At 35.4% G+C, this 26084-nt stretch overlaps 1 protein-coding gene across 1 annotated transcript; it reads right to left on the bottom strand.

The window, feature by feature from the left end:
• Positions 1-17718: 17718 nt before the first annotated feature.
• Positions 17719-25777, bottom strand: LOC138310063 (carbohydrate sulfotransferase 15-like). Its single transcript, XM_069251208.1, has 6 exons — positions 25633-25777; positions 23028-23129; positions 22636-22792; positions 22060-22195; positions 19569-19731; positions 17719-17888 (listed from the first exon to the last, which is right to left on the bottom strand). The coding sequence occupies exons 1-6, from the start codon at positions 25775-25777 to the stop codon at positions 17719-17721; spliced, it is 873 nt and encodes a 290-aa protein (XP_069107309.1).
• Between the last annotated feature and the right edge of the window lie 307 nt (positions 25778-26084).

Genomic DNA, 26084 nt, shown 5'->3' with positions numbered 1-26084 from the left:
CTTGGTTTTTAAGAAGACTTCGTTTAAAGATTTTAAGCTTTTTGACCCCTGTGACCTTGAATGAAGGTCAAAGTCTATGAAAAGCATAAGTTGTGTAGACATTTGTCTATGCTATGTCTATGCAAAAATCCAAGCATGTATGTTATGTATAAAAGGCGCTTAAACCTTGTACATTTTTGGCGGGAAAACGGGCTATAACTCCGCCATTTTGGATCACATGACCTTGAAACTGGTCATTATATATTTCTGAGGGCATGTCCTTTCATATCCAACTTTCAAAACTTTTCTGTGGTAAATTTCGTTTTTGATCTTTGTTTGACCCCGTAGCGAACTCTTGACCTTGACATAATCTCTGATAACATGTAATGAGAAAAAACACGCGCTATATCAGGATCTACCTTAATAATTCAACATGAACGACGTACAGCGTACGGTTATGAAGTTATGAACGTTTAAACTTCGTTCCAAAAAGGTTGGGTTTTTTACCTTTGTGACCTTTAACGTTATCGTCCAAAATCTAGCGTACGTTTCAAGATTTCGTGTACCTACATAACGTGTCAAAAGTTTAGCGTCGTACCTTGTTTCGTTCGTGATATATTCTGCTAACAAGATTTGTGGAAATAAGAAAAAAAAAGAAAAACTAGATTTGATCGCAATCAAAACACGGGATTTCCAGTTACAGACAGGACACACTGCATATGCAACGAACATACTTCCAGATTTGATTTAATAACTCAGACAAACAAACACACGAACACATGAATTAATGGACAGACAGATGAAGGACAATCACGATACGGTGATCACAATTTGCACACATGGACGAACAAACAGCGCTGAAAAAGTTGAAAGTTAGAACGCATTACAATGTTATAAATATACACATAAATAACACATACATGAAGTGGCATATGTTTTGCCTGCTGTAAAGATACACAGTAAAATCTCAAGTAGTCGAAGCTGAAGGGACTACCTTAAAAAGGTCTTCATCTAGACTTCGACGCATAAACTGTCTAGACAATGCACCTAGTTGTGGTTTAGTTGATGTTATCACTTAAAAAGTTTTGAAATTTTGTTTTCAAATTGCAATTTTATGGGACTGATGCAATGAAATCAACTGAATGGATCGCTGCCTGTCGTGTAAAACATTCATGTGTATTGAACGGATCGTTGCCTAGGATGGGATATTAAAAATATATACTATATTTTTAAATGAAATCTCATTTTGTGTGATGTATGTGAAATGAAGCCGCCACTTTTAACAACAAATTTTATGTGATTATAAACACGCAACACTGCGCGTGTCAGTTCGCTAAACCTGCCTATATTATTAGGCTTTTAAAATGTGTTTTTGCCTAATATATAGTTAGCTCGCGATACCTCTTAAAACGTGAAATCGTAGGAAAGATTTGGCCTACGCTACGTCAGCGGCATATTTCTAATACATCGTCCATACCCCGCTGCCCCCATGGTATATCTCATTTGTGAAATTAAACAACTCTGCACAATGAAATACTTCTGAGACCCTTCTATTTCACACATTTGTAATGGCCGCCGACTACACATTTAGTTGAGTAAACGGCAGCAAATCACCATCATTTCCGGTTTTATTTTTTAAAAGCCACGTGTAGTTGAGAGGTAAACAAAATGCCAGCCATGTGTAGGCCTGTAGTGAGCTACATGTAGTACACTGCCGTCGTGTTCAATTTGAATGCTTGACAACATGTCGTGTATGTCGACCATGATTCCACTATAACAAATCTAAATGGTTGGAATTTTTTTGCGTCTCAATAGACAGTCTATTAATCTGTCTGCTTGTACGAAATGACAAGACACACGCTGCGTACAGCACGTACATACTATGAGATATATTTCATTAAGTCAAATAGACAAACAAAACAAACGAATGGACAGACAGACGGACTGAATGATGGATGGAGGGATGGACAGGCAGACACGCACGATATACGATTTCAATTTGCACACAAGGACGAACGAACAGTGCTGATAAGTAATTAGTGCTGTTCAATTAAATGAGCCAATCAGCGGGAGTCTGGTGAGAAAAACAAATTCCCAATTTTAATGGGATTTGAATTGCCATATTTGGAGGGCTATATTTCCGCCATTTTCGAATTCATGATTTCGAAATTATAACCCTGTAGAGACAATATGCCAAAGTCTAAATTTACAAAAAATCAACACCCTACATTAAATAATAAAGGCCCTACAAACTCACAAATTGCGGAATAAAAGAAGGAAATGGAACAAATTGCCATATTTTGAGAGCTATATTTCCGCCATTTTTCTATATAACCCATTGAAATTCATAATGTTTGAAGACAAAAGTTCGTGCAACATAGGTACGAAAAATTAACACTGTATATACAGGTATAAAGCCGCTGAAACAACTGTCGCAAGGACAAATAAAAATAGAAATTTCGATTTTTGATGTCCTATATCTCCGCCATTTAGAATAATATAACCATGAAATTGGTCATTATATGTGTCTGAGAGTATGCTCTTTAACATCCAATTCAAAACATTTGTCTTTGAAATTTCATAAATTACGGTGAAATTTACATTAAAAAATGAACGAAACGCCATGTTTGGAGGGCTATATTTCCGCCATTTTCGAATTCACGACTTTGAAATTATAACCCTGTACAGACAATATGCCAATGTCTTCATTTACAAAAAATCAACAACTTATATATTAAATGATAAAGGCCGTACGAGCTCACAAATTATGGAAAAAATAAGGAAATGGAACAAATTGACATAATTGGGGAGTTATATTTCCGCTTTTTTTTCTATATAGCCCCTTTAAACTCCATAACGTTTGAAGACAAAAGTTCATACAACATAGGTATGAAAAATCAACACTGTACATACAGGTTTAAAGGCGCTGAAATGCCTGTCGCAAGGACAAAAATAAACTAAAATTTCGGTTTTTGATGTCCTATATCTCCGCCATTTTGAATCATATGACCTTGAAATTGGTCATTTTATGTATCTGAGAGAATGCTCTTCCACATCCAATTAAAAACATTTATGTTTGAATGCTCTTCCACATCCAATTAAAAACATTTATGTTTGAATTTTCATGAATTAATGTAAAATTTACGTTAAAAATGAACGAAACGCCATATTCGGAGGGCTATATTTCCGCCATTTTCACATTTATGTCTTTGAAATTAAAGACCTGTACAGACAATAGGCCAAAGTCTACATTTACAAAAAAATCATAATCCTACCTGAAATGATAAAGGCGCTACGAGCTCACAAATGACGGAAAAAATCAGGAAATGAAACAAATTACCATATTTGGAGAGCAATATTTCCGCCATTTTTCTATATCACCCCTTGAAATTCATAACTTTTGGAAACAAAAGTTCTTACAACACAGGTACTAAAAATGAAGACTGTACATAGAGATTTAAAGACGCTGAAACGTCTCGCGCAGGGACAAATATAAACTAAAATTTCGATTTTTTCTCTCCGCCATTTTGAATCATATGACCTTGAAATTGGTTATTTTATGTTCCTGAGAGCATAATCTGTCATATGTGTCCTTCAAAACTTTTCTGTGATAAATTTCGTTTTTGAACTTTAGTTGACCCGGTAGCGAACTCTTGATCTTGACATAATCTCTGATAACATGGCATGGGAAAAGCACGCGCAATGTCAAGATCTGTCTGAATAACAATACGTGAACGCTGTACAGCGTACGGTAATGAAGTTATGAGCGTTTAAACTTCGTTCCAAAAAAAGTTGTTTTTTTACGTCTGTGACCTTGACCTTGAACATCTTTGTAAAAAATCGAACGTACATTTCAAGATCTTATGTACATTCATAACGTGTCCAAAGTTGAGCGTCGTACCTTATTCCATTCCTGAGATATCCTGCTAACAAGATTTGTGGAAATAAGAAAAAAAATAAGAAGAAGAAAAAACAGAACAATAACAATAGGGATTTCCATCCGTAAATGGAAATCCCTAAATAGGGATTTCCATCCGTAAATGGAAATCCCTAAAAACAGAACAATTACAATAGGGATTTCCATCCGTAAATAGAAATCCCTAAAAACAACAATAACAATAGGGATTTCCATCCTTAAATAAAATCCCTAATAACAAGATTTGATCGCGATCAAAACACGGGATTTCAATCCAGAAAAATATCATGTTATCGATCACATGATCAGTTTAATACGTTTTCTCTTCGCATTAATCTGAATTATTTGTACAGACTGAACGAACGGTCGAAAGAACGAACAAACGGCATGTCCGAAAGAAAGAAAGAAAGAAAATAATAAATACCGAACGAAAAGAGCAAACAAACAAAAAATAAAAAAAAGAACGAACAAACGAATAGAATAATTATATACACAATGTATCTAGTTGTACACGGGTTTAACGTGTCCTTCCTTCCATCCGTCTTTATATCTGTCGATACACACGTCCTAACAGACAGAACACACTGCATTTGACACGAACATAAACATGTACTTCCAGATATGATTGTATTAACTCAACGCTTGCCGAGGGTAGAATATCCCTATCCTTCATATCCACTTATGAAAGAGGTTTTTTTCTTTCATACCTCGACGTTTTAGTGCAATTTTACAGCTATAAAATCCAGCCATTTTGAAATATATTCGAAGAAATCCACGACTGGAAGTCAATTTTCCATACATGAAAAAACACAAATTCCGTTGTTTGCATTTTTTATAGTAAAACCTGACGTATTTGTGAAAAAAGTGTTAAAATTTTACCGAGGAAATAGATATTTTGTTGACGCCGTGACGTCACAAGGCGCTATTGCATTGGTAGCCATGCGATACAGCCTCAGGCGACATGACTGCCATAAATTACGGTAAAATTTACGTTAAAAATGAACGAAACGCCATATTCGGAGGGCTATATTTCAAATATTTTCAATTTTATGACTTTGAAATTAAAACACTGTACAGATAATATGTCAATGTCTACATTTAGAAGAAAATCAACACCCTAGATTAAATGAAAAAGGCCCTACAAGCTCACAAATTACGGAAAAAAATACGGAAATGGGACAAATTGCCATATGTGGAGAGCTATATTTCTGTCATTTTGCTATATAGCCCCTTTAAAATCCATAACTTTTGAAGACAAAAGTTCATACACTATAGATATGAAAAATCAACACTGTACATACAGGTTTAAAGGCGCTGAAACGCCTGCCGCAAGAACAAATATAACTAAATTTCGATTTTTGATGTCCTATATCTCCGCCATTTTGAATCATATGATCTTGGAATTGGTCATTTTATATGCCTGATAGCATGGTCATTCTTATGCGCCCTTCAAAACATTTACATTTTGTATATGGTAACGTTTTTTTTTACCTTTGTTTGACCTCATTTTATGTAAGAAAACAGAACAATAACAAAAGGGATTTCCACCCGTAAATGGAAATCCCTAAACATACTGTTCGAGGTATTTTCGTAATGAAAATTTGCATTTTGTTTCATTTCTTTATTTTGCTTATGAACCTTTATTTACCTTAAATATGTTGTGATACATACATATTCATTTACAAAACTTATACATTCTTTGTAATTGCTGTCTTCAGAACCTGATATCTTAATCTTATGGGAAATTCACCACTTTGAGTTTTAAACTATTTTGGATTTGGTCAGTCTAATTAAGCTAGGCTTTCAAGACTAACATATTTTCTTGAGTACATAATCCTTAACAGAAAACTGTGCATATACTATTTACTCAAAAGCTCAAACCGCATTTACTCTTGCGGTCAGTTCTGACACCGCGAACAATTTTATTGTCCGATAATTAAGACAAGGTGAGCACTTGCAATTAGTCCCGGTCAAATCCATTAGCATGACGTAACAGTATTAGTGACGGGTTGAGTTGAAATATTCACGCGTAAAACCCAATCTTACGTTTGTCCTATCAAAGTCTCGGCGTTGGTATTTGTATTTTGAGTCAAATTTTATCATCCAATCAAATTCTCGTCTTTTCGCGGACAGTCACTTTAAATTATCTCTAGTGTCCAAATTCATCACTTCTCTCTGGGACATAATAAAGACAACAGTAAACTTAATCGGCTGTCTCCTCATATTTTTACGGGTGAGTATTTCTCTATTTTATTGTATCTAAAACATGTGCATTATTTTATAATGTTTGTAACATTAGTCAATATGCATCGATATATACTTTTACTATTATGTATAGTCTCAAGAAATTACAATCCTATTTAAACTAAAATCCAATTTTTGAATTTTTTAGGAGCTTGAAACATTTTGTTAATTCAGAAGTAAGCACATTCCAAAGTAATTTATTTCAAATTATAAACAAGCATATACCGTGAACATCTATCCTGTTAATTGGTCAAAAACTAGACAATTATTTTGTTTTGTGTAATTCAAGATATTTACAATTCTCATTTTGTTATTTTGCTGAAGACTGAGGCATTAACATTACCTCTCACTGCAAGTGAACTCTACCACATATACTTTCCCACATTTAAATATATTGATTATTCTCCTTTGTGTTCAAAGCTAAAGCCTTGACCTTTATTATTTACCTTATTGTAAAGCCCCAATTTAACAAGACCTTAACTTATGTTGGGTAAATTTCACTGTACATGCAGTTAATTCATTGTTTTTCATTCTACAATTAGTAAATGGTTAAGTAATTGTTACCATGTCCTTGTCCATTGTTTGTAACTGACAGTTAATCTCTATTAAGTCAATTGTCCGTGTCCATTTTAATCTATAACTATGATGTCCTGTAATGATTTATATATTGTATGATGACTTCTCTCCGGGACATAATAAAGACAATAGTAAACTTAAACGGCTGTCTCCTCATATTTTTACAGAAACTACATAATATTCACCAAACCGAAATAACGCAGTGAAAGTATCTTCATAATTCCAACTGTTCCGAAATCAGAATGATTTTTTAGTGTTCCTGCAAAATTAATATATTTGAATTTACTTACTGTTTAAAAATGTGTATCTTTGTTAAAAATGCCGATCTTTTTGAGATATCTGCAAACATTATTTTGTCTCGCGACATTGAATAAAGTGTTCATGTCTCCATACTATTTATCTATGTGTTTAAAAACAGTACAATGCACTTAAATATGTTCCACTGTGAGAGGAAAGTCACATGCATAACACTGTTGTAAGAAATTTTATGTACATATAATGGAAACACTTCATGCGAAACCGGAGACTACTCTGATTTATGGAAGAACGTATTTTCATATCGACAAAGGAGTGAAAAGCGTTCGGGATTTATCTAAATGCTCGTGGGAAATTGAGGTAACTAAATTACTAGCTGTTTTCTGTATAACTTGGCTCTTGATTACATATTTACCGAAATAGGTTGCTTGTCTTTAAAACTTCATTTTCTAATGTTTTGTATTATAAAAAAATTACTCTCAGTCGTAGCCAAATAATTCCAGCCGAACAACTCCAGTCACATCAACATCACCCGAACGGTGACCGCCTTATATCCCTACGGCCCAATAGTCCGAAGGCCCGTCAGTCCGAAGGCCCATTATTCTTAAGGCCCGTTAGTCCGAAGGCCCGATAGTCCGAAAACAGATAATATAGTTGGGATTTATATGCGAACAGTTGTTGAAATGAAACAAACGTTTATTACAGTTTTCGGTGCAAAAGATTTGTTGTAAACTTGCTAAGGTATACTTACATGTATGTGACTATAGAAATGATACGAAAATGATATGAAACAACGAAATGTAGCGTATTTTCAAAAACAGCATCATCTTGAAATACATAAACGTATCTGATATTAAAGAGTATTATTTTTTATATGTACAATGCAATCCTGCTTAATATTTCCCCCCAAAAAATATCATTATGCGGACCATTTCCATCATTATGGGTAGAATAAACAATTCAAAGAATGGGGAAGCAAAACTAAGTCGTTAAATACATGTATATATTGTACAATATAACGACGTTTACAGGTATAACAAAAGTCACTTTTCGGTAAGACTTGATTATATACATCATCTATCCATGGAGCAATGTTTTTTTATATTTTTTTTTTATTTTTGAAATCATTTTCATTTTTACAGACAATACAGACAAAGACAATTAATTTAACATCATAAATACAAAAAACAATCATTTTGTATTTGTATCAATTTTACATGACATTCACATACCCTCACACATATACCAAAGAGTTTACTTAAATTATTATATGCATTCAAAGGTTTCCATATATATTATCTATAATCACGAAAATTAGAATATTTTATTACTGGATGAAACTAAAAAATTCTAACAATTGCATTTTAAAGGAATATCTTAAAAAAATAAAAGAAAAAGAAATCATAGCTGGATTTAACAGTTAAGATTGGAATTAAATAATTGTGGTCTGGGCTATAGATATGATTTGGAATCGTTTCTTAAATCTGATTCTGATCTATTTAAACTCAGGTTAGAAGATCCTTTAGACAGGAATGTGTACGTTTGATAAATGATTCATCTAAAGGAATATTATACAAACATCATATTAGAACTTATTTTTGTCAACTTTATTTAAATAAATCTTTAGACAAGTTAAGAGAAACATATATAAATTTCGGTTATCTGCCCATTATTTGAATATAGAGAGGGGCAGATATAGGAATATACCTAGGAATCAGAGAATATGTTCATATTGCAATGATGATATTGAAGATGAATTCCATTTCGTTATAAAATGTAAGCTGTATGAAGATTTAAGATTAAAATTTATAAAACCTTATTTTGTCAGAAATCCTAGCATGTTTAAGTTAATTCAATGATTTAATACACAAAATGTAGAGGAATTAAATAATTTGGGTAAATATATTCCTTTTTCTTTAGAAAGAAGAAAATTGCTGTCAGGTTAAGACCAATTTGTTTTTTAATGTCTCTCTCTCTTTCGGCTATAGATACTACAATATATATAGAATTTGATTGTGGTTTTTTATCAAACTTGTATGGGTGGGTGTGAATGTGTATGAAAGTGTATATGGTTTTGTAATGTGAACAATGTCCTTATGTATTATTGTAACAATACCCTCATTTTTGCGAGAAACAGGCAAACACATCTTGACCTCTCATTTCCTGGATTGTAGCGAAAATTGCAACGTGTTTGATTTTCGATTCTTCTGTCTACGTATTTAGCAATTGTTTGATACAACATTATTCATTTTAGTCTATACAATGTTGATTTACTACATATTTAATACCCTTCATCAAACATTGTTTGATGCTTTTTTGTTGAAAGTATTTCAGTTTGAATTTGATTTTATGCAAATTAAGTAACAAATATATAGGGGAGCTAAAGGGGTATTGTCTTAACGCGTATGTGGAAAACACATACATTTGTACTTAGTCCAGCAGATAACTACAGATTTTCAGAAGAATTGTGCACAAGGTGGTAAAAGCACCAAATTTGGCACAAATGTTCTTCATGGTATACTCTTTCATTTTAGCGATGGGGGCAACTTGTAACCTCCGGTGTGGGGTGATGGCGGCCATTTTCCAAGATGGCCGCCAAAACTGTTAATTTTATTGTTATGGTGACTCTAAAAGACACTTTGATTATTATTTGTTTTATGCATTAACCATGTTTTTATAACTGCATTTACTAAATTTAATGATTCAATTCTGTTTTAGTTATTTAAACTATGTACAAGACGCCACCGGAACAATCCAGAAGCGGCAAATGATAAAAAGTGTTTTGTTCTACATATGTTTATACTATATATATGTGTCACCTTAATTTTTATAATCAGTCGTTATGTATAAAATGGCATAGATCGTGTTACATAAAATACAATACAAATAAGGTGAAACGAGCTGAAAAAGGCATCAGAAAAAAGACATTGAAGTTGATGGTCCATCTGAGAAAAAAGATACCAGAAGAAGCCTGTCATGTAAAACCACCATTGGCGCATCAACATGTTTCTTTTGAGTTGCAAAATTCTGCAGTTGCACAACTACACCAATCATCAACTTTTGCTATCGATCAACGTGTTCGCGAATGTGCTATAAGGCTCCAAGATTTAGCTCTTCTGGAAAAGTTAAGTGCAGGAGACCTGGTAGCTCAAGAAGTCAAATATTATACTAAATGTTTGGTAGCCTTATACGATAGGACTTCGCGAATGGGAACTGGTATTACTACAAAAACAGAATTGAATAAACGGGCGATCCATGGAGTAGAGCTTGCGGAACTCATCATTTACATAGAGGATTCACGATGTGAAGAAAACGTTGCCCCAGTCTTCAAGATGTTGGAATTAACTAAAATGTATATTGATAGAACTAAAAAAACTGGGGTTGACCCACGAAAAACTACTACATAGCACCAGACTAATGAATAGAATTCTTGCTCATATTCCAGATATTGAGGCTCATAAGGAAGGACTTTGTTAGTGTTCCAGGATGATGTAGGAGCTGGTGTCCGCAAAGTTTGTGAAGAAGACTACGACCTAAATAATATAATAAGATGAGGGCCGTATCATCAAATATACGTCAGGATATTTTGACAACGGAATCAGTTTTTAACACACATTTTCATATCATCATATGGATGTCAGAAATCGTCAGTGCCAAGATTTTTACTGGCCTATGGTGATGCATTGACCTGATATCAACAGAGAGGCATATTCGCAACAGACTCTTTCTGTTTCACAAATACTGATGCGACAGACTCTTTCTGTTTCACAAATACTGATGCATAATACATTCAAGGGCGGGGAACTAAGTTCTGGCGCGCAGCGACATCATGCGAGAAGGGAAACGCCTTTACCCGATTATCGCGGTATAATGGTTCATCGTCAGACTGCTGTCCGCAAAGTTTGTGAAGAAGACTACGACCTAAATTATATGAAGATGAGGGCCGTATCATCAAATATACGTCAGGATATTTTGACAACGAAATCAGTTTTAACATACATTTTCATATCATCATATGGATGTCAGAAATCGCCAGTGCCAAGATTTTTACTGGCCTATGGTGATGCATTGACCTGATATCAACAGAGAGGCATATTCGCAACAGACTCTTTCTGTTTCACAAATACTGATGCGACAGACTCTTTCTGTTTCACAAATACTGATGCATAATACATTCAAGGGCGGGGAACTAAGTTCTGGCGCGCAGCGACATCATGCGAGAAGGGAAACGCCTTTACCCGTTTATCTCGGTATAATGGTTCATCGTCAGACTGGGAAGCGGAGCCTCATCGATGTCCTGTTCCATCTTGGAATGTCAGTTTCTTATGACAGAGTATTTGCCATATCGACAGATTTTACCAACTTACTTTGCCAATGTTACCAGTCGGACAATTTGGTATGCCCTCCCGCACTGAAGAACTTGTTCACCACTAAAGCGATAATATAGACAATAACCCCAGTTCGACAACAGCAAAAGATTCGTTCCAAGGAACCGGGATATCTATCTTCCAACAACCCGATAACGACAGATCAGGCCAGGACAGACAACCTTTTTACGTCACATCCTCACCGAAGAGCCTCTTGACAAGTCCTCCAAGTCACGTACACAAGCATTCCTCCATCTATTTTCTGCACGAAACCCCCTGTACCGTCCAGACAATTTGAACATCACTGATACAGAGGAAAACTAGATGGAAAGTCGTCGTAAGGAACTCATGTATTGAACAAAACAAAATATATTATGACATGTTATTGTTTTTTATGCTGCTAAATAAAAACCAATTATCTGATTAGCAGATAGATATTTTAATTCTGTTAAAATATACTATATATCATAGGTGGCAGAGACTTTATCTAAGATGGCTAACGGTGACCACCACATCGACGAGGAAACAGCAGCATCCTTGTTCGCGTTTCACGCACATACAGGTCCCGTCTGAGAAATCGTCCCAGCATTAGCCGCTCTTCTATCGCTGTTCGATGATGAGGACAAATCCGTAGCAATGATTCTTCATTCGATTATTTTAGTACAGAAGTGCGTCCGGGAACTGAATCCTTGGCAGATTCCTGTCATCGCATTTGTTCAGCCTCTGCACGCCATCGCGAAGACAATTCAGTGGAACTGGCCCAACATCTACGGACAGGACAAACGTGTGGTAATGTTCGGGGGACTTCACATCGAAATGGCTATCTTGAAATTTTTGCTGGACGGGTCTGGATGGACGAGTGTTCTTGTGCAAGCCAATGTTGCTTCTCTCGGACATTTCTGAAAGTATCAATTGTTTCCAGAACCAGACGCGCACACAAGGTGACTCCGTGCTAGGTATATATTCTCCTTCAGACTGCCTAAGGATTTGTAAACGCGAGTTCGGAAGAAGAGCCATCCGATTATGACACCTGGTGCAAGAAGATGGCAGAGAAGAGTCCTCAGTTCCAACACTGGTTGCATAACTTCACATGTGAACTGAACGCACTTTTGTTTGTACGATCTTTCAGGGAAGGGAACTTCAGTCTCTACTGTGAAACGCTGTCAAAAGTTCTCACATGGATGTCCGCGCTGGACCATGTAAACTATTCAAGGTGGTTATCTGTGTACGTCAGGGATATGTATACACTGAACGAAGTATGCCATGAGTTTTTGGCAGGGAATTTTGTGATCCGTAAGACGAACCACAATTTTGGCAATAGACAACGCACATGAACAAAACAACAAAGTAGATCGAAAGCTGATGGAGGAGCTATTGGCTTGACCAAAAGCCCGGTCGTCCTCAGACGATGGATGGTCGCAGGTCGAAAGATGGCAAGATTAGCAAAGGGGTTCGAGACTTTAGTTCGACCACAATCAAATACAACCGTTTCATATCACGAGGACAAAAAAAATATGCAGAAATCTTTCCTAACAAACGTTAGATCTATGGTGGAAACGTTGGACGAATTTGGAAACCCCTTTACAGAGGATAGTGGAGACTTGCTTGTCCTAAACACAAAGGATATTGCGTCAAATACAATAGAATACACTGACATGTGCTCCTGTGGGGCAATGTGTACACCACCAGTGTGAATGTTCTGGACAAGTTCGTTTGAAGTGTGATTGTAGAATATCAAATTATGGTTGACTACTACTATATGAATTATTTGATGTTTAGCATGTACAATAGACTGTACATTGATGACTGACACATCGATTTGAAAAATTTTTGCTTTTACGCTTTCAAAACTCATTTGGACAGGTGACCATTCTTTCGACTCAATAGTTTCGCTCCAAGTACCACGATCAACAAGTTAATGTGACTCAATTTGTGATAGCTTTACAATATCTAAAATTAGTTTGGGAGTTACTCAGTGTATGGTCCTTTCAACTATAATAATTTTATTTTCATAAAGGTGGTCACCTTGACTCACCAAAATGTTCGTCTCACATATGACGGTCTTCGTCAGGCTAACATAAACGCTTTAACACAATATGTACAGGAGCGTACACTTTTTAAAATGTTATTGAAACATTGAATCATATTCCAAATGATTAACAAATATTGTATATGTATAACATGTTTATAACTTTGTATGTAAATACAATTTTTCTAATCATGGTTTTCATTTAAGAACGGTTTTTTTTTTAAAACGAATTCTTGCTATAGACTTGTGTTCTTTACTTTTCCTAATTTTTGGTGTAAATCAACTCTAACAAACATTTGGAAGTATTTAACAACAACAAAAACATTGATTTTGATAATAAATTTTCGAAGAAGTTGGCATGAATATCATATGTTGATGAAAAAAATGAGGTGGCAGCCATTTTTCAAAATGGCCGCCATGTTGGTCACGTGACATATGCAGATTGCCCCCATCGCTCAAATTATTCAGAATACCCTATAGAATAACTGTGTCAAATTTGGTGCTTTTACCACAAAGTGCACAATTCTTATGCTCATCTGCTGGACTAACTGTACATGTACTGTTATATATGAAGAAATCCTATTTTGTTCACGTCTGACAGCTTTATTAATTAAAACTGTTGTCATGTGGTCTCGTTAAGAAATTACAATTAGATATTCAAACTTAACTATACACAAAATGATTTGAAAGATACAGTGTACAAATAGCCACATTTATTCTAGCTAAATTATATGTAACCCTGGTCAATACTAGCCGCAATATATCGCTCGGCTAGAGAGAACTTCTCTTTAGCTCGATCGGTTGAGCGTCAGACTAGTAATCCAGAGGTCCCGAGTTCGATCCCTGGCAGAGGCAGGTATTAAATTTATTGTAAATCCTGCACCCTGTTACATTGGCGCCCATGTAGGGACTCGGGAATGATACTTCACGATACCTGCGAAGGAATCGTTGTGACCCCTGGAAACTCGCGGACGAGTTCATCCCTGGAGGGGGAGTATGTAACCCTGGTCAATACTAGCCGCAATATATCGCTCGGCTAGAGAGAACTTCTCTTTAGCTCGATCGGTTGAGCGTCAGACTAGTAATCCAGAGGTCCCGGGTTCGATCCCTGGCAGAGGCAGGTATTAAATTTATTGTAAATCCTGCACCCTGTTACATTGGCGCCCATGTAGGGACTCGGGAATGATACTTCACGATACCTGCGAAGGAATCGTTGTGACCCCTGGAAACTCGAGGACGAGTTGATTCCTGGAGGGGGAGTATGTAACCCTGGTCAATACTAGCCGCAATATATCGCTCGGCTAGAGAGAACTTCTCTTTAGCTCGATCGGTTGAGCGTCAGACTAGTAATCCAGAGGTCCCGAGTTCGATCCCTGGCAGAGGCAGGTATTAAATTTATTGTAAATCCTGCACACTGTTACATATACATGAAGGTTTTACCAGTAAATACAGTATTTTATTTAGATATTTGGTTTTACGTACGTTCATTCGGGTAACAACAACCTTTTCTATATTAGATCTGATGGACTAGTATGTATACATGAGTCACGATGTTAAATTGCAGGGAAAATAATTCATGGCCAGACGGTAGAATTATTGCCAGAGTGGCGAAATACACATGCAATTGCTACGTCGGTTGGTGTGGGACTGGGGGATAAAGGAGCTGTAGGAGTATTGTACATATCTTGACGCATGTTTGGAGTACACATACATTTGCAATGTACATGTATACATATAGGGACTTACATGTATTATAAATTTAAGAATAATACATAATTAATAAGCCCAATTCTCTCTCCTTAAAGAAAGATATATAAATTAATAACAAGATACAAAACAATGTGTATACATTTTCTTTATTTTGAGGAAAAAAATCAATATCATAACTATCATTTTCAATCACAAGAATAAGCGCATTTTTATCAAAAAGTAGATTTACCTGGTATTATTATTTAAAACGAAACCACATGGGGTCAAGTAGACAGGTAAACTTTACTCTACATATTAGGTTATACAGGTACAAATTCTGTCACAGCATATTATCAATTGAATTGAATGCTATAATGGGCCCGCTGGGTTAATGGAAATAGGTATACCTTACCTGTGACGCCTGACTGATCATCATCTCAGGTAAGGTGTTACCTTAGGTTGGGATGGGAAAAGAAGGAGAAACTGGCTCTAGGCCTAGTCGCCATGACGACAGATATATGGGCCTAGAGTTCACGGTACACAAGTCATTCATGCGGGTATACATGTATCCCCATGCACAGTATATCAGTATCTGACATATTTTTGTACCATTTATATGGGGTATATCAAACACATCAACTACATGTTCATATATCTACGTATATGTGATAATAATATTGTTGAGTTTTGAGTGTCCTGATGTGTTCAGAAATATCTCATTTCTAACCACCAGTTGTTACGTTTTTGTTGTAACCGACCATAAAATAAAGTATCAGGTTGTATTGTCACGCCGATGAAAAGTTAAAAGGAGCCTTTATATCAGTTAAGTTTTTATTTATTAAAGTCTTGCTGCAAATCAAGTCTTAAAAGTTCAATTTTTTTCATTCAACAGCAACATGTCCATATAATTGTATGTGAGCTAATTTTTCCAGTCAACTGCCTGACTTAATCAAAACTCACTACAAACTAATCACTTACTACTATCATCTGACTATTAAATGACCCCAGCTGTAAAGTAGGATTGCCCGTGAAATCTGTGACTATGGCCAAAATTAGACCCAGATATCATAACTAAAAACAAAACAATACTGCACTATGCAAATTAAAGACTAACCATATATTTAAAATACATAATTTATACTACAAACTAATCACACCTCTAAGACTATCCAATGACTACATCTGTACCTTTCGACTTACTCTCAGATAAATGCCCAACTCCAAGGGTCTCCTTTCCTTTTACTGACCCTAACTTACATCTCTATTCAGACACCACTATTAACCGCTATATACTCTATTCTAAGGATACATATTTTATAGAAATGCTAATCTTAAATAAATACATAATCTAATCTAAGTATATACATTTATAGAACTACTATAAATAAACATACAGGCTTAAAATAGGATGGATGCACCACATCTCTATCTGCCGCTAAAGATAGGCATCGTAATCACCAGAGAACAAAAGTATATAAAAACTACAAACTTCAATCAGGAAAACCCCTATCTGTTCTTAATATAATGACTAACCCTTACTTTACAGCTCTTGGGGCCGCGGTGGCCGAGTGGTTAAGATGTACCGACATATTACCACATGCCCTCCACCTCTGGGTCGCGAGTTCGAATCCCATGTGGGGCAGTTGCCAGGTACTGGCCGCTGGTCGGTGGTTTTTCTCCTGGTACTCCGGCTTTCCTCCACTAACAAACCTGGCACATCCTTAAATAACCCTGGCTGTTTATAGGACGTTAAACTAATCAAACTATACAGCTCATTAGTTAGGCTCTATAGATATACAACCACCGACCCCTTTATTTATACATACCAGCTCTTCTAAGCTGCCCTAATGGTCTCACGGCCATTGTTACATTATCGCGCTCTCAGACAGACCACAGCCCTTTTATAGTCTTATTATAAAATGGTTCTGTTTACAGCTGGAGTTGACCGTAACCGCAATCTGTATATTTACATTTCCACTTTGTCCCTGCTATATATCTTTGCCAACTTGGAAATCATTTACACTTAGTGTTAACCAAGACGGTTATCGCGCAAGAATGCATACACCGGAACATTGACTTCCGAAAGTAGTTTAAATGCGAATCAGATTTGGCCTATATTGTTTCTGTAGTTTTAATTCTTCAATTAAACAACTTGAATGTGATAATTATCTTAGAATATATTTCAGAAAATAAAATATTTGAGAAATACTGCATCAATGGAATAAAAAAGATAGTGTTATTGTGTAACCATATTTGCGTACTTTCTGAACTTTTCTCGCCCAATCAGAACCAGTTTTTTCCGGGATTCCATCAAGTGACCGGCTGTTACATCAATCGTTTAACGTTGAAAAAACGAAGTTTTTATTTTATTGGAAAGCTAAATTGAAAGAAAATTGTCGGTTGAAATGTAAATATAAGGAATAGTTTTTTTTCTTTCATACCTACACGTGTAACACTGGCTGGTCAGAACTGGGAAACGTAAGCAGAATTTGACCGTCGTATTAATATATGAGAACTTTTGGAAGGCCAATACACGCATTTAGACTGGTTTTCTTTGCCCGACTATTCACTTTAAGCCCTCTCTGCGTATCGTTGTTTATGCCAAGAAGCTAAAATGTTAGATAGTTGTTAGCGGCGAATGACGCAATACAAATAATGCCATTTTATGACCCCCATAGAAACTTTGGATCATCCAAAAGTGCTGCGAGTTCACGATTAAATGGTTTGTAAAATTGCTCTAATATTCGTCTTGTCTCGTTATACATGTCACCCATGTGTTTTACGGAAGGCCGTCGTGAATTAAAATGAGTGTTTCCTCTTCCTGAGTCAGCACCTATAATGAAATGTAGATATTTTAATACAATACGAATATCACATAGAGCACAATTATTTACATGTTTTTATTTTCATTAATTTGCCGCACGCTTTGAAATCGATCGATAATGCGGTATCGAGTTTCGAAGATTGACATAAGAACATAAAACATAAATCTAGTCAAATAAAATCAGTTTAACATTGACCTCTCTATAAAGGATCGAGGTATACATCTCTACAATTTAGTGTAGTTTATTATGTAAATGACCTCTGAATAAAGGACAGCAGCTACATCAACATTGTTGGTGTCATTTACTTAATAAATTTTTATAAAAGGTAGCTGTCTTTACTGGACAGATACATCAACCTTACTTGGTGCAATTTATGATATAAATGACCTCTGTATAAAGGACATATACACCAACATCATTCGGTGTTAATTACTATATAATTCAACTCTTTATTAAAAACACCTGTGCATAAAAAAGCAAATAAAGTGTGTTTGTGTGAGGGAATGTGTGTGTTGTAACATAAAAGAAATGGACTTATTTTAGTGTTTTTGTGCTTCCTATTAACATATATGGTCATTTAAAGACGGCCTTCAATATGTGAAATATTTTATGGTACATATAATCTAATTAAAGTACAGATCCATATAACCACTCCGTTCAAAAGAGGATCGGTGTCATGTTTGGATGACCTTTTATACCATCTGTACTTCAGATCGTATTTTAATCAGATTGTGGTACATAGTGTTGCTTGTGTGAATACCTATACTGCACACAAGATATAGTGAGTAAAGCCTAAAGGTCATAGGTCATCTTTATCATTTGCATCGAGTGACCTAACAAAAAAGTACTAGAATTTAAGTTCATGACCTTTCTCGTTAAAACACGTGACATTTTTTTTACTATGCAGCTAATAAAACCACAGTTAGTAGATGATACTTTATTTAAGCATTGAAGTCACTATTTTCAATTGCATCGGGGGTATGAAAAAAAAATTGTTTGCAAACTGTGTGAATCCGCGATCCATGCTACTTTATAAAATGAAAAACGTTTACATGTACGATTCCATTGATTTTTTCCAAGGGATTATTTTTGCTAAATCAATACGCAACGTAAATGTTTCTATTATGACGTCACGATAAAGTCGGATTTCCGCGCCATTTCCGGATTTTTTTTCATCGTGGAATTAAAAAAATGAATAAGCCAATCAGAAAGCCAGAAACAAAGAAAAAAAATTATTATTTTGAATTGAAAAAAGAGTGTAAATAGATACATTTACAGCCTTTGTGTATTATTATATTTGACAACAGCTTTTTAATACATTAAAGTATACATTGATATAATTACACAGTGTTTCCTCTGTATCGAATGTGTCGTCCTGAGTGGATGTCTGTAGGTTAAGATTTTTTGTTTGTTTGATTATTTTAATGTCCCTTTAACAGCCAGGGTTATGTAAGGACTGCCTCCCATGCATGCAGTGTGTAGCGTTTGTGTATTGTGTAGTGCGTGTTTTGGGAGACTGCGGTATGTTCGTGTCGTGTCTTCTTGAATAGTGGAACTGGTGCCCTTTCCACAGTGCTATATCACTGAAGCATGCCGCCGAAGACACCAAGTATGTTCGGTATACTCGTGTGTATCTTCCTGTAATAGTTAATCTCTTTATATTGATGGTGGAGCTGCAAATCACTTACGTAAACCAAGAAAGGTGAATATTTCCGATGCAACCAATGTTTGGTTCTTGGAATAGTCTTCTAATGTGGTGATGAAGAATTGTTTCCTTGGGAAAACTGTCATCCAGTCCTTAAGGAATACAGAATATAGGCTACTATACAGACCTAAATCTGTATAGGTTACCTGTCAACAAAACAAAATGTCATAGATAACGTCGTGACAAAACAAGCACGTCATAGATAACGTCATGACAAAACAAACACATCATAGATAACGTCATGACAAAACAAACATATCATAGATAACGTCATGACAAAACAAACATATCATAGATAACGTCATGACAAAACCAAAACGTCATAGATTACGTCGTGACAAAACAAGCACGTCATAGATAACGTCATGACAAAACAAACATATCATAGATAACGTCATGACAAAACCAAAACGTCATAGATTACGTCGTGACAAAACAAACACGTCATAGATAACGTCATGACAAAACAAGAACGTCATAGATTACGTCGTGGCAAAACAAAAACGTCATAGTTACCTTCATAACACAACAAACATCATTATATATATCAACAAATTTATATTTTAGTTGAACTGAAATAGAGGCTCTGTCCCTTTGATATGAATGCCTATGCGATATTAAATTTATCAAACGAGTTCAATAATCTGATATCCCACCAGCCGTAAGGCGAATGGGATATCGAGTTATCTTACGAGTTTGAAAAAAAATCATATTATATATTTATATATCATATCTCCTATGTTTATTTTCATACTCGCGTATCCTGAATAATTTGTATTATTATTTTTCTTGGTTTTTCCGCCAATCTCATTGGACGTCGGTACCCCACGTGACCCCCTATAAAACAATGATCGACTGATAAAAGTTGATTGAAAAAAGTTGATTGACCGATCTGTCTATAAATAGACAGGGATTTCCCCGATTCAGTGCATCAAAGCGTCGAAGTCATTTAAGCGTTTGAATGCGACATACATTATAAGGTTGATAAATTAAGCGTGTCTAAGATGCCGATTTAGTTGGTAACATATTTTCGTCAACCACAGCAAATGATCGATAGACGGGTTTGCCTCTCTGCCGGTAGTCTTGATGAGAAATGAAACTGCGTTGGAGCTACAAATACAAAGATGTAATTATGATAGACGTAAGGGCGGTGCTTTTATCTAGATTTATCGGACATTTAGAACTACGAAAACTAAAAACATGTAGAGCATGATAATGCATTCGCCATCTTCTAGGCCTACCGTACATGTATCTGGAAATCAGGATTAATAGGAAAACTGTATCTTAATCCTCGTATCATTAGTATGATCATTTTGATATTTACTCATTCAATTTCTGGTAATATATCCTGAAATTCAAATGCAGATGTACATGTATACACTAGATTGTTGTATATCTTTTTATTTATTGCTTGTAAAGAAAAACCAATTCAAATAATAAAACAATTGTAGCATTTTGAATTCGTTCGATGTATGTTTTTATTGACCAAAGAAAAATTATCAACCTCGGACTACGTCCTCGGTCGATAATTTTTCTTTGGTAAATAAAAACATGCATCGACCTCATCAAAATGCTATAATTGTATAATATTTGATCCACCATAAATAATAAACAACATTTTGAGAATTACAATACTTTCAATGCATAGGTTTTAAGTATGTACACTTCTGAGAAATCAAAATTGTCATGTATTGAAACAAATATGTATTTTTGTGCTCATTTTGTAGCTTTGGCCACCCAACGACAGGTTTTTTGGAGGGATTAAAGTCGTAATATCCTTATGAAATGATGGATATATATGGATGTTATTTCTCAGTGGTCTCCATTCAAAATATACTTGGTATGAGGAATAAGACATCTTTTGTTCACATTATATGCCACCCCTAACCCTTAATTTGAAGTTAGAAAAATGCACCATTTTCAGCCATTTTTGCCAAATATAACCTTTAATTATAAAAAGTTCTTGACAGGTATTAAACCTTTGTTAATATTGCATATCAACAGGAAAAAGGTTGCTATTTTGTCCCTTATATAAGGGAAAAAATGGTGGGTCAGTGTGCTTATATTTCTGGTCTATTTAAATCATTATTTTTCAATAATTTATAGTAAAAAGTACAAGTGTTCAAAGTCCCAAATGTATAATAACGTGACAAAAGTGTATTTTTTCACACATTAATGACCAATATTTAAAACACTAACCTAGTAAATATTTACAGCAAAATTCAAAAAAGTACATCGTTGTGCGAAGTGTTCAGTTCCCAAAATGGGATGTTACACAGGGGTAGTGGAGTATATAATATCCCAAGGAATTGGTATATGTATGTGCCACTGAATTAGCGTAGACCACTGTCCTATGATTCCATGTTTTTCAGAGGAATCGAGTGCTGATATATGAGGCAAAAAAGCCTAATAATATGGGTAGGTTTAGCAGAGTACCTTAAATCATGACTGCTAGATGACGATTGACAACTTACCTTGTAAGCGCAGTGACGTATACTATGCTTCGTTAGACAGTTATTAAATTTATCCACAGAGCGCCTAGTTTTTTTATGAAACTCCTCCTCCGACTTGCTTTTCTTCGGTAAGAAGAATAGGTAGTCAGAATATAGCCTATAAAAATAACAACAACCAGAGATAGGTAATTTTCATTGAGTGAAATGATCATTGTCATGGTATTAATCGCTTAAATACATTTCAAGGTATAAACACTGTACACATAATTATATAAACGTATATGCTTAATAGCATCCTCCCGCGTTATATTTTGTGGATGTGAAATTAAGCTCTCGTTCACAGTGAAAAATGAATAAACTATAAAACCTAGAACCCTGACACTTGTCGAAGGGTTCCGCTTAATGTACCTTGCGATAAAAAGGTAATATCTTGACAATGAAAATGTACATGTGAAGATATGACTTGAAAATGATTGATGACGATAGTACAAGTTCTAAGTCTGACAATGGAAATGGAAAGACTGATCTTTCCCTGCCTTTTCAACTTTAAATTTCCAAATCCAAGACGGCTGCCTGTTCGTTCTTGTGGACTCATACCGATCAACAGGATTTCTAAGTATGACCAGTATTTTCACATCCGGGAGAAGGTGTCGTATGAAATGAGCGTTTATCAATCCTGGTTCCTCGTCCTTTTTATTCTCAGGGAACCCCCACCACCAAATGTGTTCCCACAATGTATCCGGAGTGCCTTCTCCTAGATACATGAAAACAAAATTTAATAACAAACAATGCATCGCTTTCAAACAATACATTTAATACACAATTCTTGGTACAATATTGTATTCTACTGATAACAAATTATGAATCTGGGCGATATCTTTGCTAAGATTAGTTTTTTTTATATATATGGTCCATCAGTAGCTGACATTGATGGGACGTCAACTGCAATCGTTGACATAATTAACCATGGAGAAAATGCATATAATTACCAGTAATGAAGGTCGATTTCTGTTCGTCGTTAGCATTTTGTATCACTGCGGCCGCTGTATCAAACTGGTCGACATATTCTGTAAATGTAGACGGTTTGTCCCCTGCAACGAATATAAGTTAGTCACTGTACGCTGTTTTTGAATAAATCAAATGTGCTCAATTAATATTTATACAATTCGTTAATCAGATTACAAAACTAGGTATCATGTGAAGCAGTAGGAAACAGTTTAAACTATAACAATAACAAAACAATCGATAACGTTTTTTGAATACATTATCGTCATATTAACAGCAAGGATAATGTTAGGACGGCCTCCCATTAATGCAGTGTCCTACATGTATGAAGTGTGTGTTAAGGACGATTGATGTATGTTCGTGTTGTCTTCTTGTATTGTGGAACTGTTGTCCTTTTCATAGCGTTATAAAACTGAAGCATGTTGACGAAGACACCAAGCAACACACACCACCCGGTCACATTATACTGACAACGGGCGAACCACTCGTCCTCGCTCCCTGTATGTTGAGGCTAGGTAGGAGCAGTAACTACCACTTTTATAGACGTTAGCGTGTCTCCGCCTAGGGACAAAACCCAAAGCCTGCTGCACAGGGGCGAGCGCTCAACAGTAGTTCAAAAGTGATGCAGTGTCAAAAGACATTAGAAAGAACAGGCTCATCATAAGTGTTGCAAGCAACACAGGTCCCCTACCGCCAATTACATTTTCTAATCTGTGGCAGATACATAATGTATAATTGCTTAGTTACGCTATCATTTTATGTTAAGTTTGAACAAATTTTGTTGTTGTGTTCTCAAGTTATCGTCCAAAAATTTTGTGAAAATTGAAAATCCAACGATGTTTTATCATTTTATCGTCTGGAAACTAATATTTTGTGGAAAAAAAACTCTTTTAATCAACAGTGACCTTTGCAGTTGACCCCCAAATTGAACGCCAAGCTGTATTTTCTCATATGCTACCATTGTATGAAGTTTGATTAAACTCTGTCGATCTTTTCTCAAGTTACTATATGGAAATCAAATCCGGACAGACAGACAGACTGGCGGGAACAAACGCTATAGTCCCCTCCGGTTTCACCGGTAGGGGACTAATAACAATGGGTACAACCTACGTCATCGGAAGTGATATCGGGCACACAAAAATAATGAAAAAACACCCGCTGTTAGATGAAAATGGGCTGAAATCATGACATAAAACAATGCATCTTCGAAACCCTATCGTGAGTCAAAGACAGTGTACTATTAGAGACTCTAGGAAGCTATTAAATATCGTCAAACTAACTCAGATAACGCAAAAAGTTACACCTCGCCACAATATTTTTCGACAGCAGGGATAATGGTCACATTTTATTCACCAAAACGTTTTTAATTGTAAATAAATTTTGCTGTCACAAAACTGTGCTGTATTCTAATATGTAATATAATGATTCCTAAAAGAAAATATTTCATTCATTATATCAAAATCCAAGACATAGACTGTAAGATGGTATACTTACATTCACAATACCCTTTAAACTGCGGATCTGTAATGCAAAATTATCAAATGTAGCTAACATCGGATTAATATTACATTTTTATTTCATCTATAAGTGAATTTCTTTAAAACTACACTTTTAATGTATATTAAGACACTGAGTGGTCAAGTTATACAATATATCAAAAAACGTTTAGTGTATGGTCCTCAGCATTTTCCTGTGATTCGGGCTTTTGAGATACCAAATCGACGTGAATAAAGTATGATTTATTTGCGATTCGTTCCACCTTCCCCTTTGCAGCAAGTTTTGTGACGTCACAAGGTGCGACAATTCGAAGCTAAATCATGTTTTACCAATGTCGTAAATGCATCTGGTAACCCCCGTATTACATGTATATATTGGGGATGTCTTGAATTTGTGGTCTCCATTACTTTACTACTATTGTCGTTTTATGATTAAACAAGCTTACAGCAAGTGTTCCAAGCAACACCAGTCCACTGCCGTCAATAACATTTTCTAATTAATGGTAATATGTTATTGCTGAGTGCTGCTATCATTGTGTGAAGTTTGAACAAATTTTGTTGATGTGATTTATCAAGTTTTCGTCCGGAAATTAAAGTTTGTGAAACAATCTTTTATTCAGAAGAGTGATTTTGTAGATGACCTTTTGACCCCAAATAAAATCACAAGCTGTGTTATCTCCTACGTTACAATTGTATGAAGTTTGAACAAATTCTGCTGATGTGTTCTCAACGTATTGTCCAAAAACTAACATTTACAATTAACCCCAAATTCAACACCAAGCTGTATTTTTTCATATGCTACGATTGTACGTAGATTGATCACAATCAATTAATTTGTTATCAACAAAAAGCTACCATCTGGAAACCAAATCCGGAAAGAGAGATGAAAAGACAGACGAGAACATATACTAAAGTGTTTCCCTCCCACATGTTTCACCGGCGGGCGATTAACAATGCATTACAATGCTTACACTGACATTGGTGATTTCTGTTGAAAAATTGGGGCTCTTTGAGCATGGCTTTTTTAATATCCGGATGGCTCGCAATGCGGTGGTATAGGTCGGTAGTTCCACATTTACGCTGACCCACTAACATAAAATATGGGAGGCAGCGAAGCAAACGAATATTCTTCGTCCTTCTTTTCCTATCCGAACATAGTCTTTTTCTCGTTGCGTTAGACTGCTTGCACAATATATCCATCCAATGCTGTCTTCGGTCATGATAACCATCATCGCCATACCAACATGGATTTTTAAACTCAGGAAGATATACGGGTGGTTTCTGCATAACATAAAGTTGACAAAGTAAAACTAGGGTATATACATTAGTGAAGTTGGTAAATTATGTTTTATTGCTTTTTACTGCCAAACACTGCCAGTTTCAACTTGATACCGTTCTTTTTTCTTTTATCTTGTTAGATAATTTGTTGTTACATTTTGCCTATATATTTGTGATCATGATATGTAACTATTCATAGTCTTTAGAAAATAATACAATTTTATGACATCAAACATTATTCTGATACCTTTTTGAATCAAAAAGGGA

Source organism: Argopecten irradians, chromosome 16 (genome assembly GCF_041381155.1).
Source record: "Argopecten irradians isolate NY chromosome 16, Ai_NY, whole genome shotgun sequence".
Taxonomy (NCBI): domain Eukaryota; kingdom Metazoa; phylum Mollusca; class Bivalvia; order Pectinida; family Pectinidae; genus Argopecten; species Argopecten irradians.
This window is presented reverse-complemented; position numbering and strand designations above follow the sequence as displayed.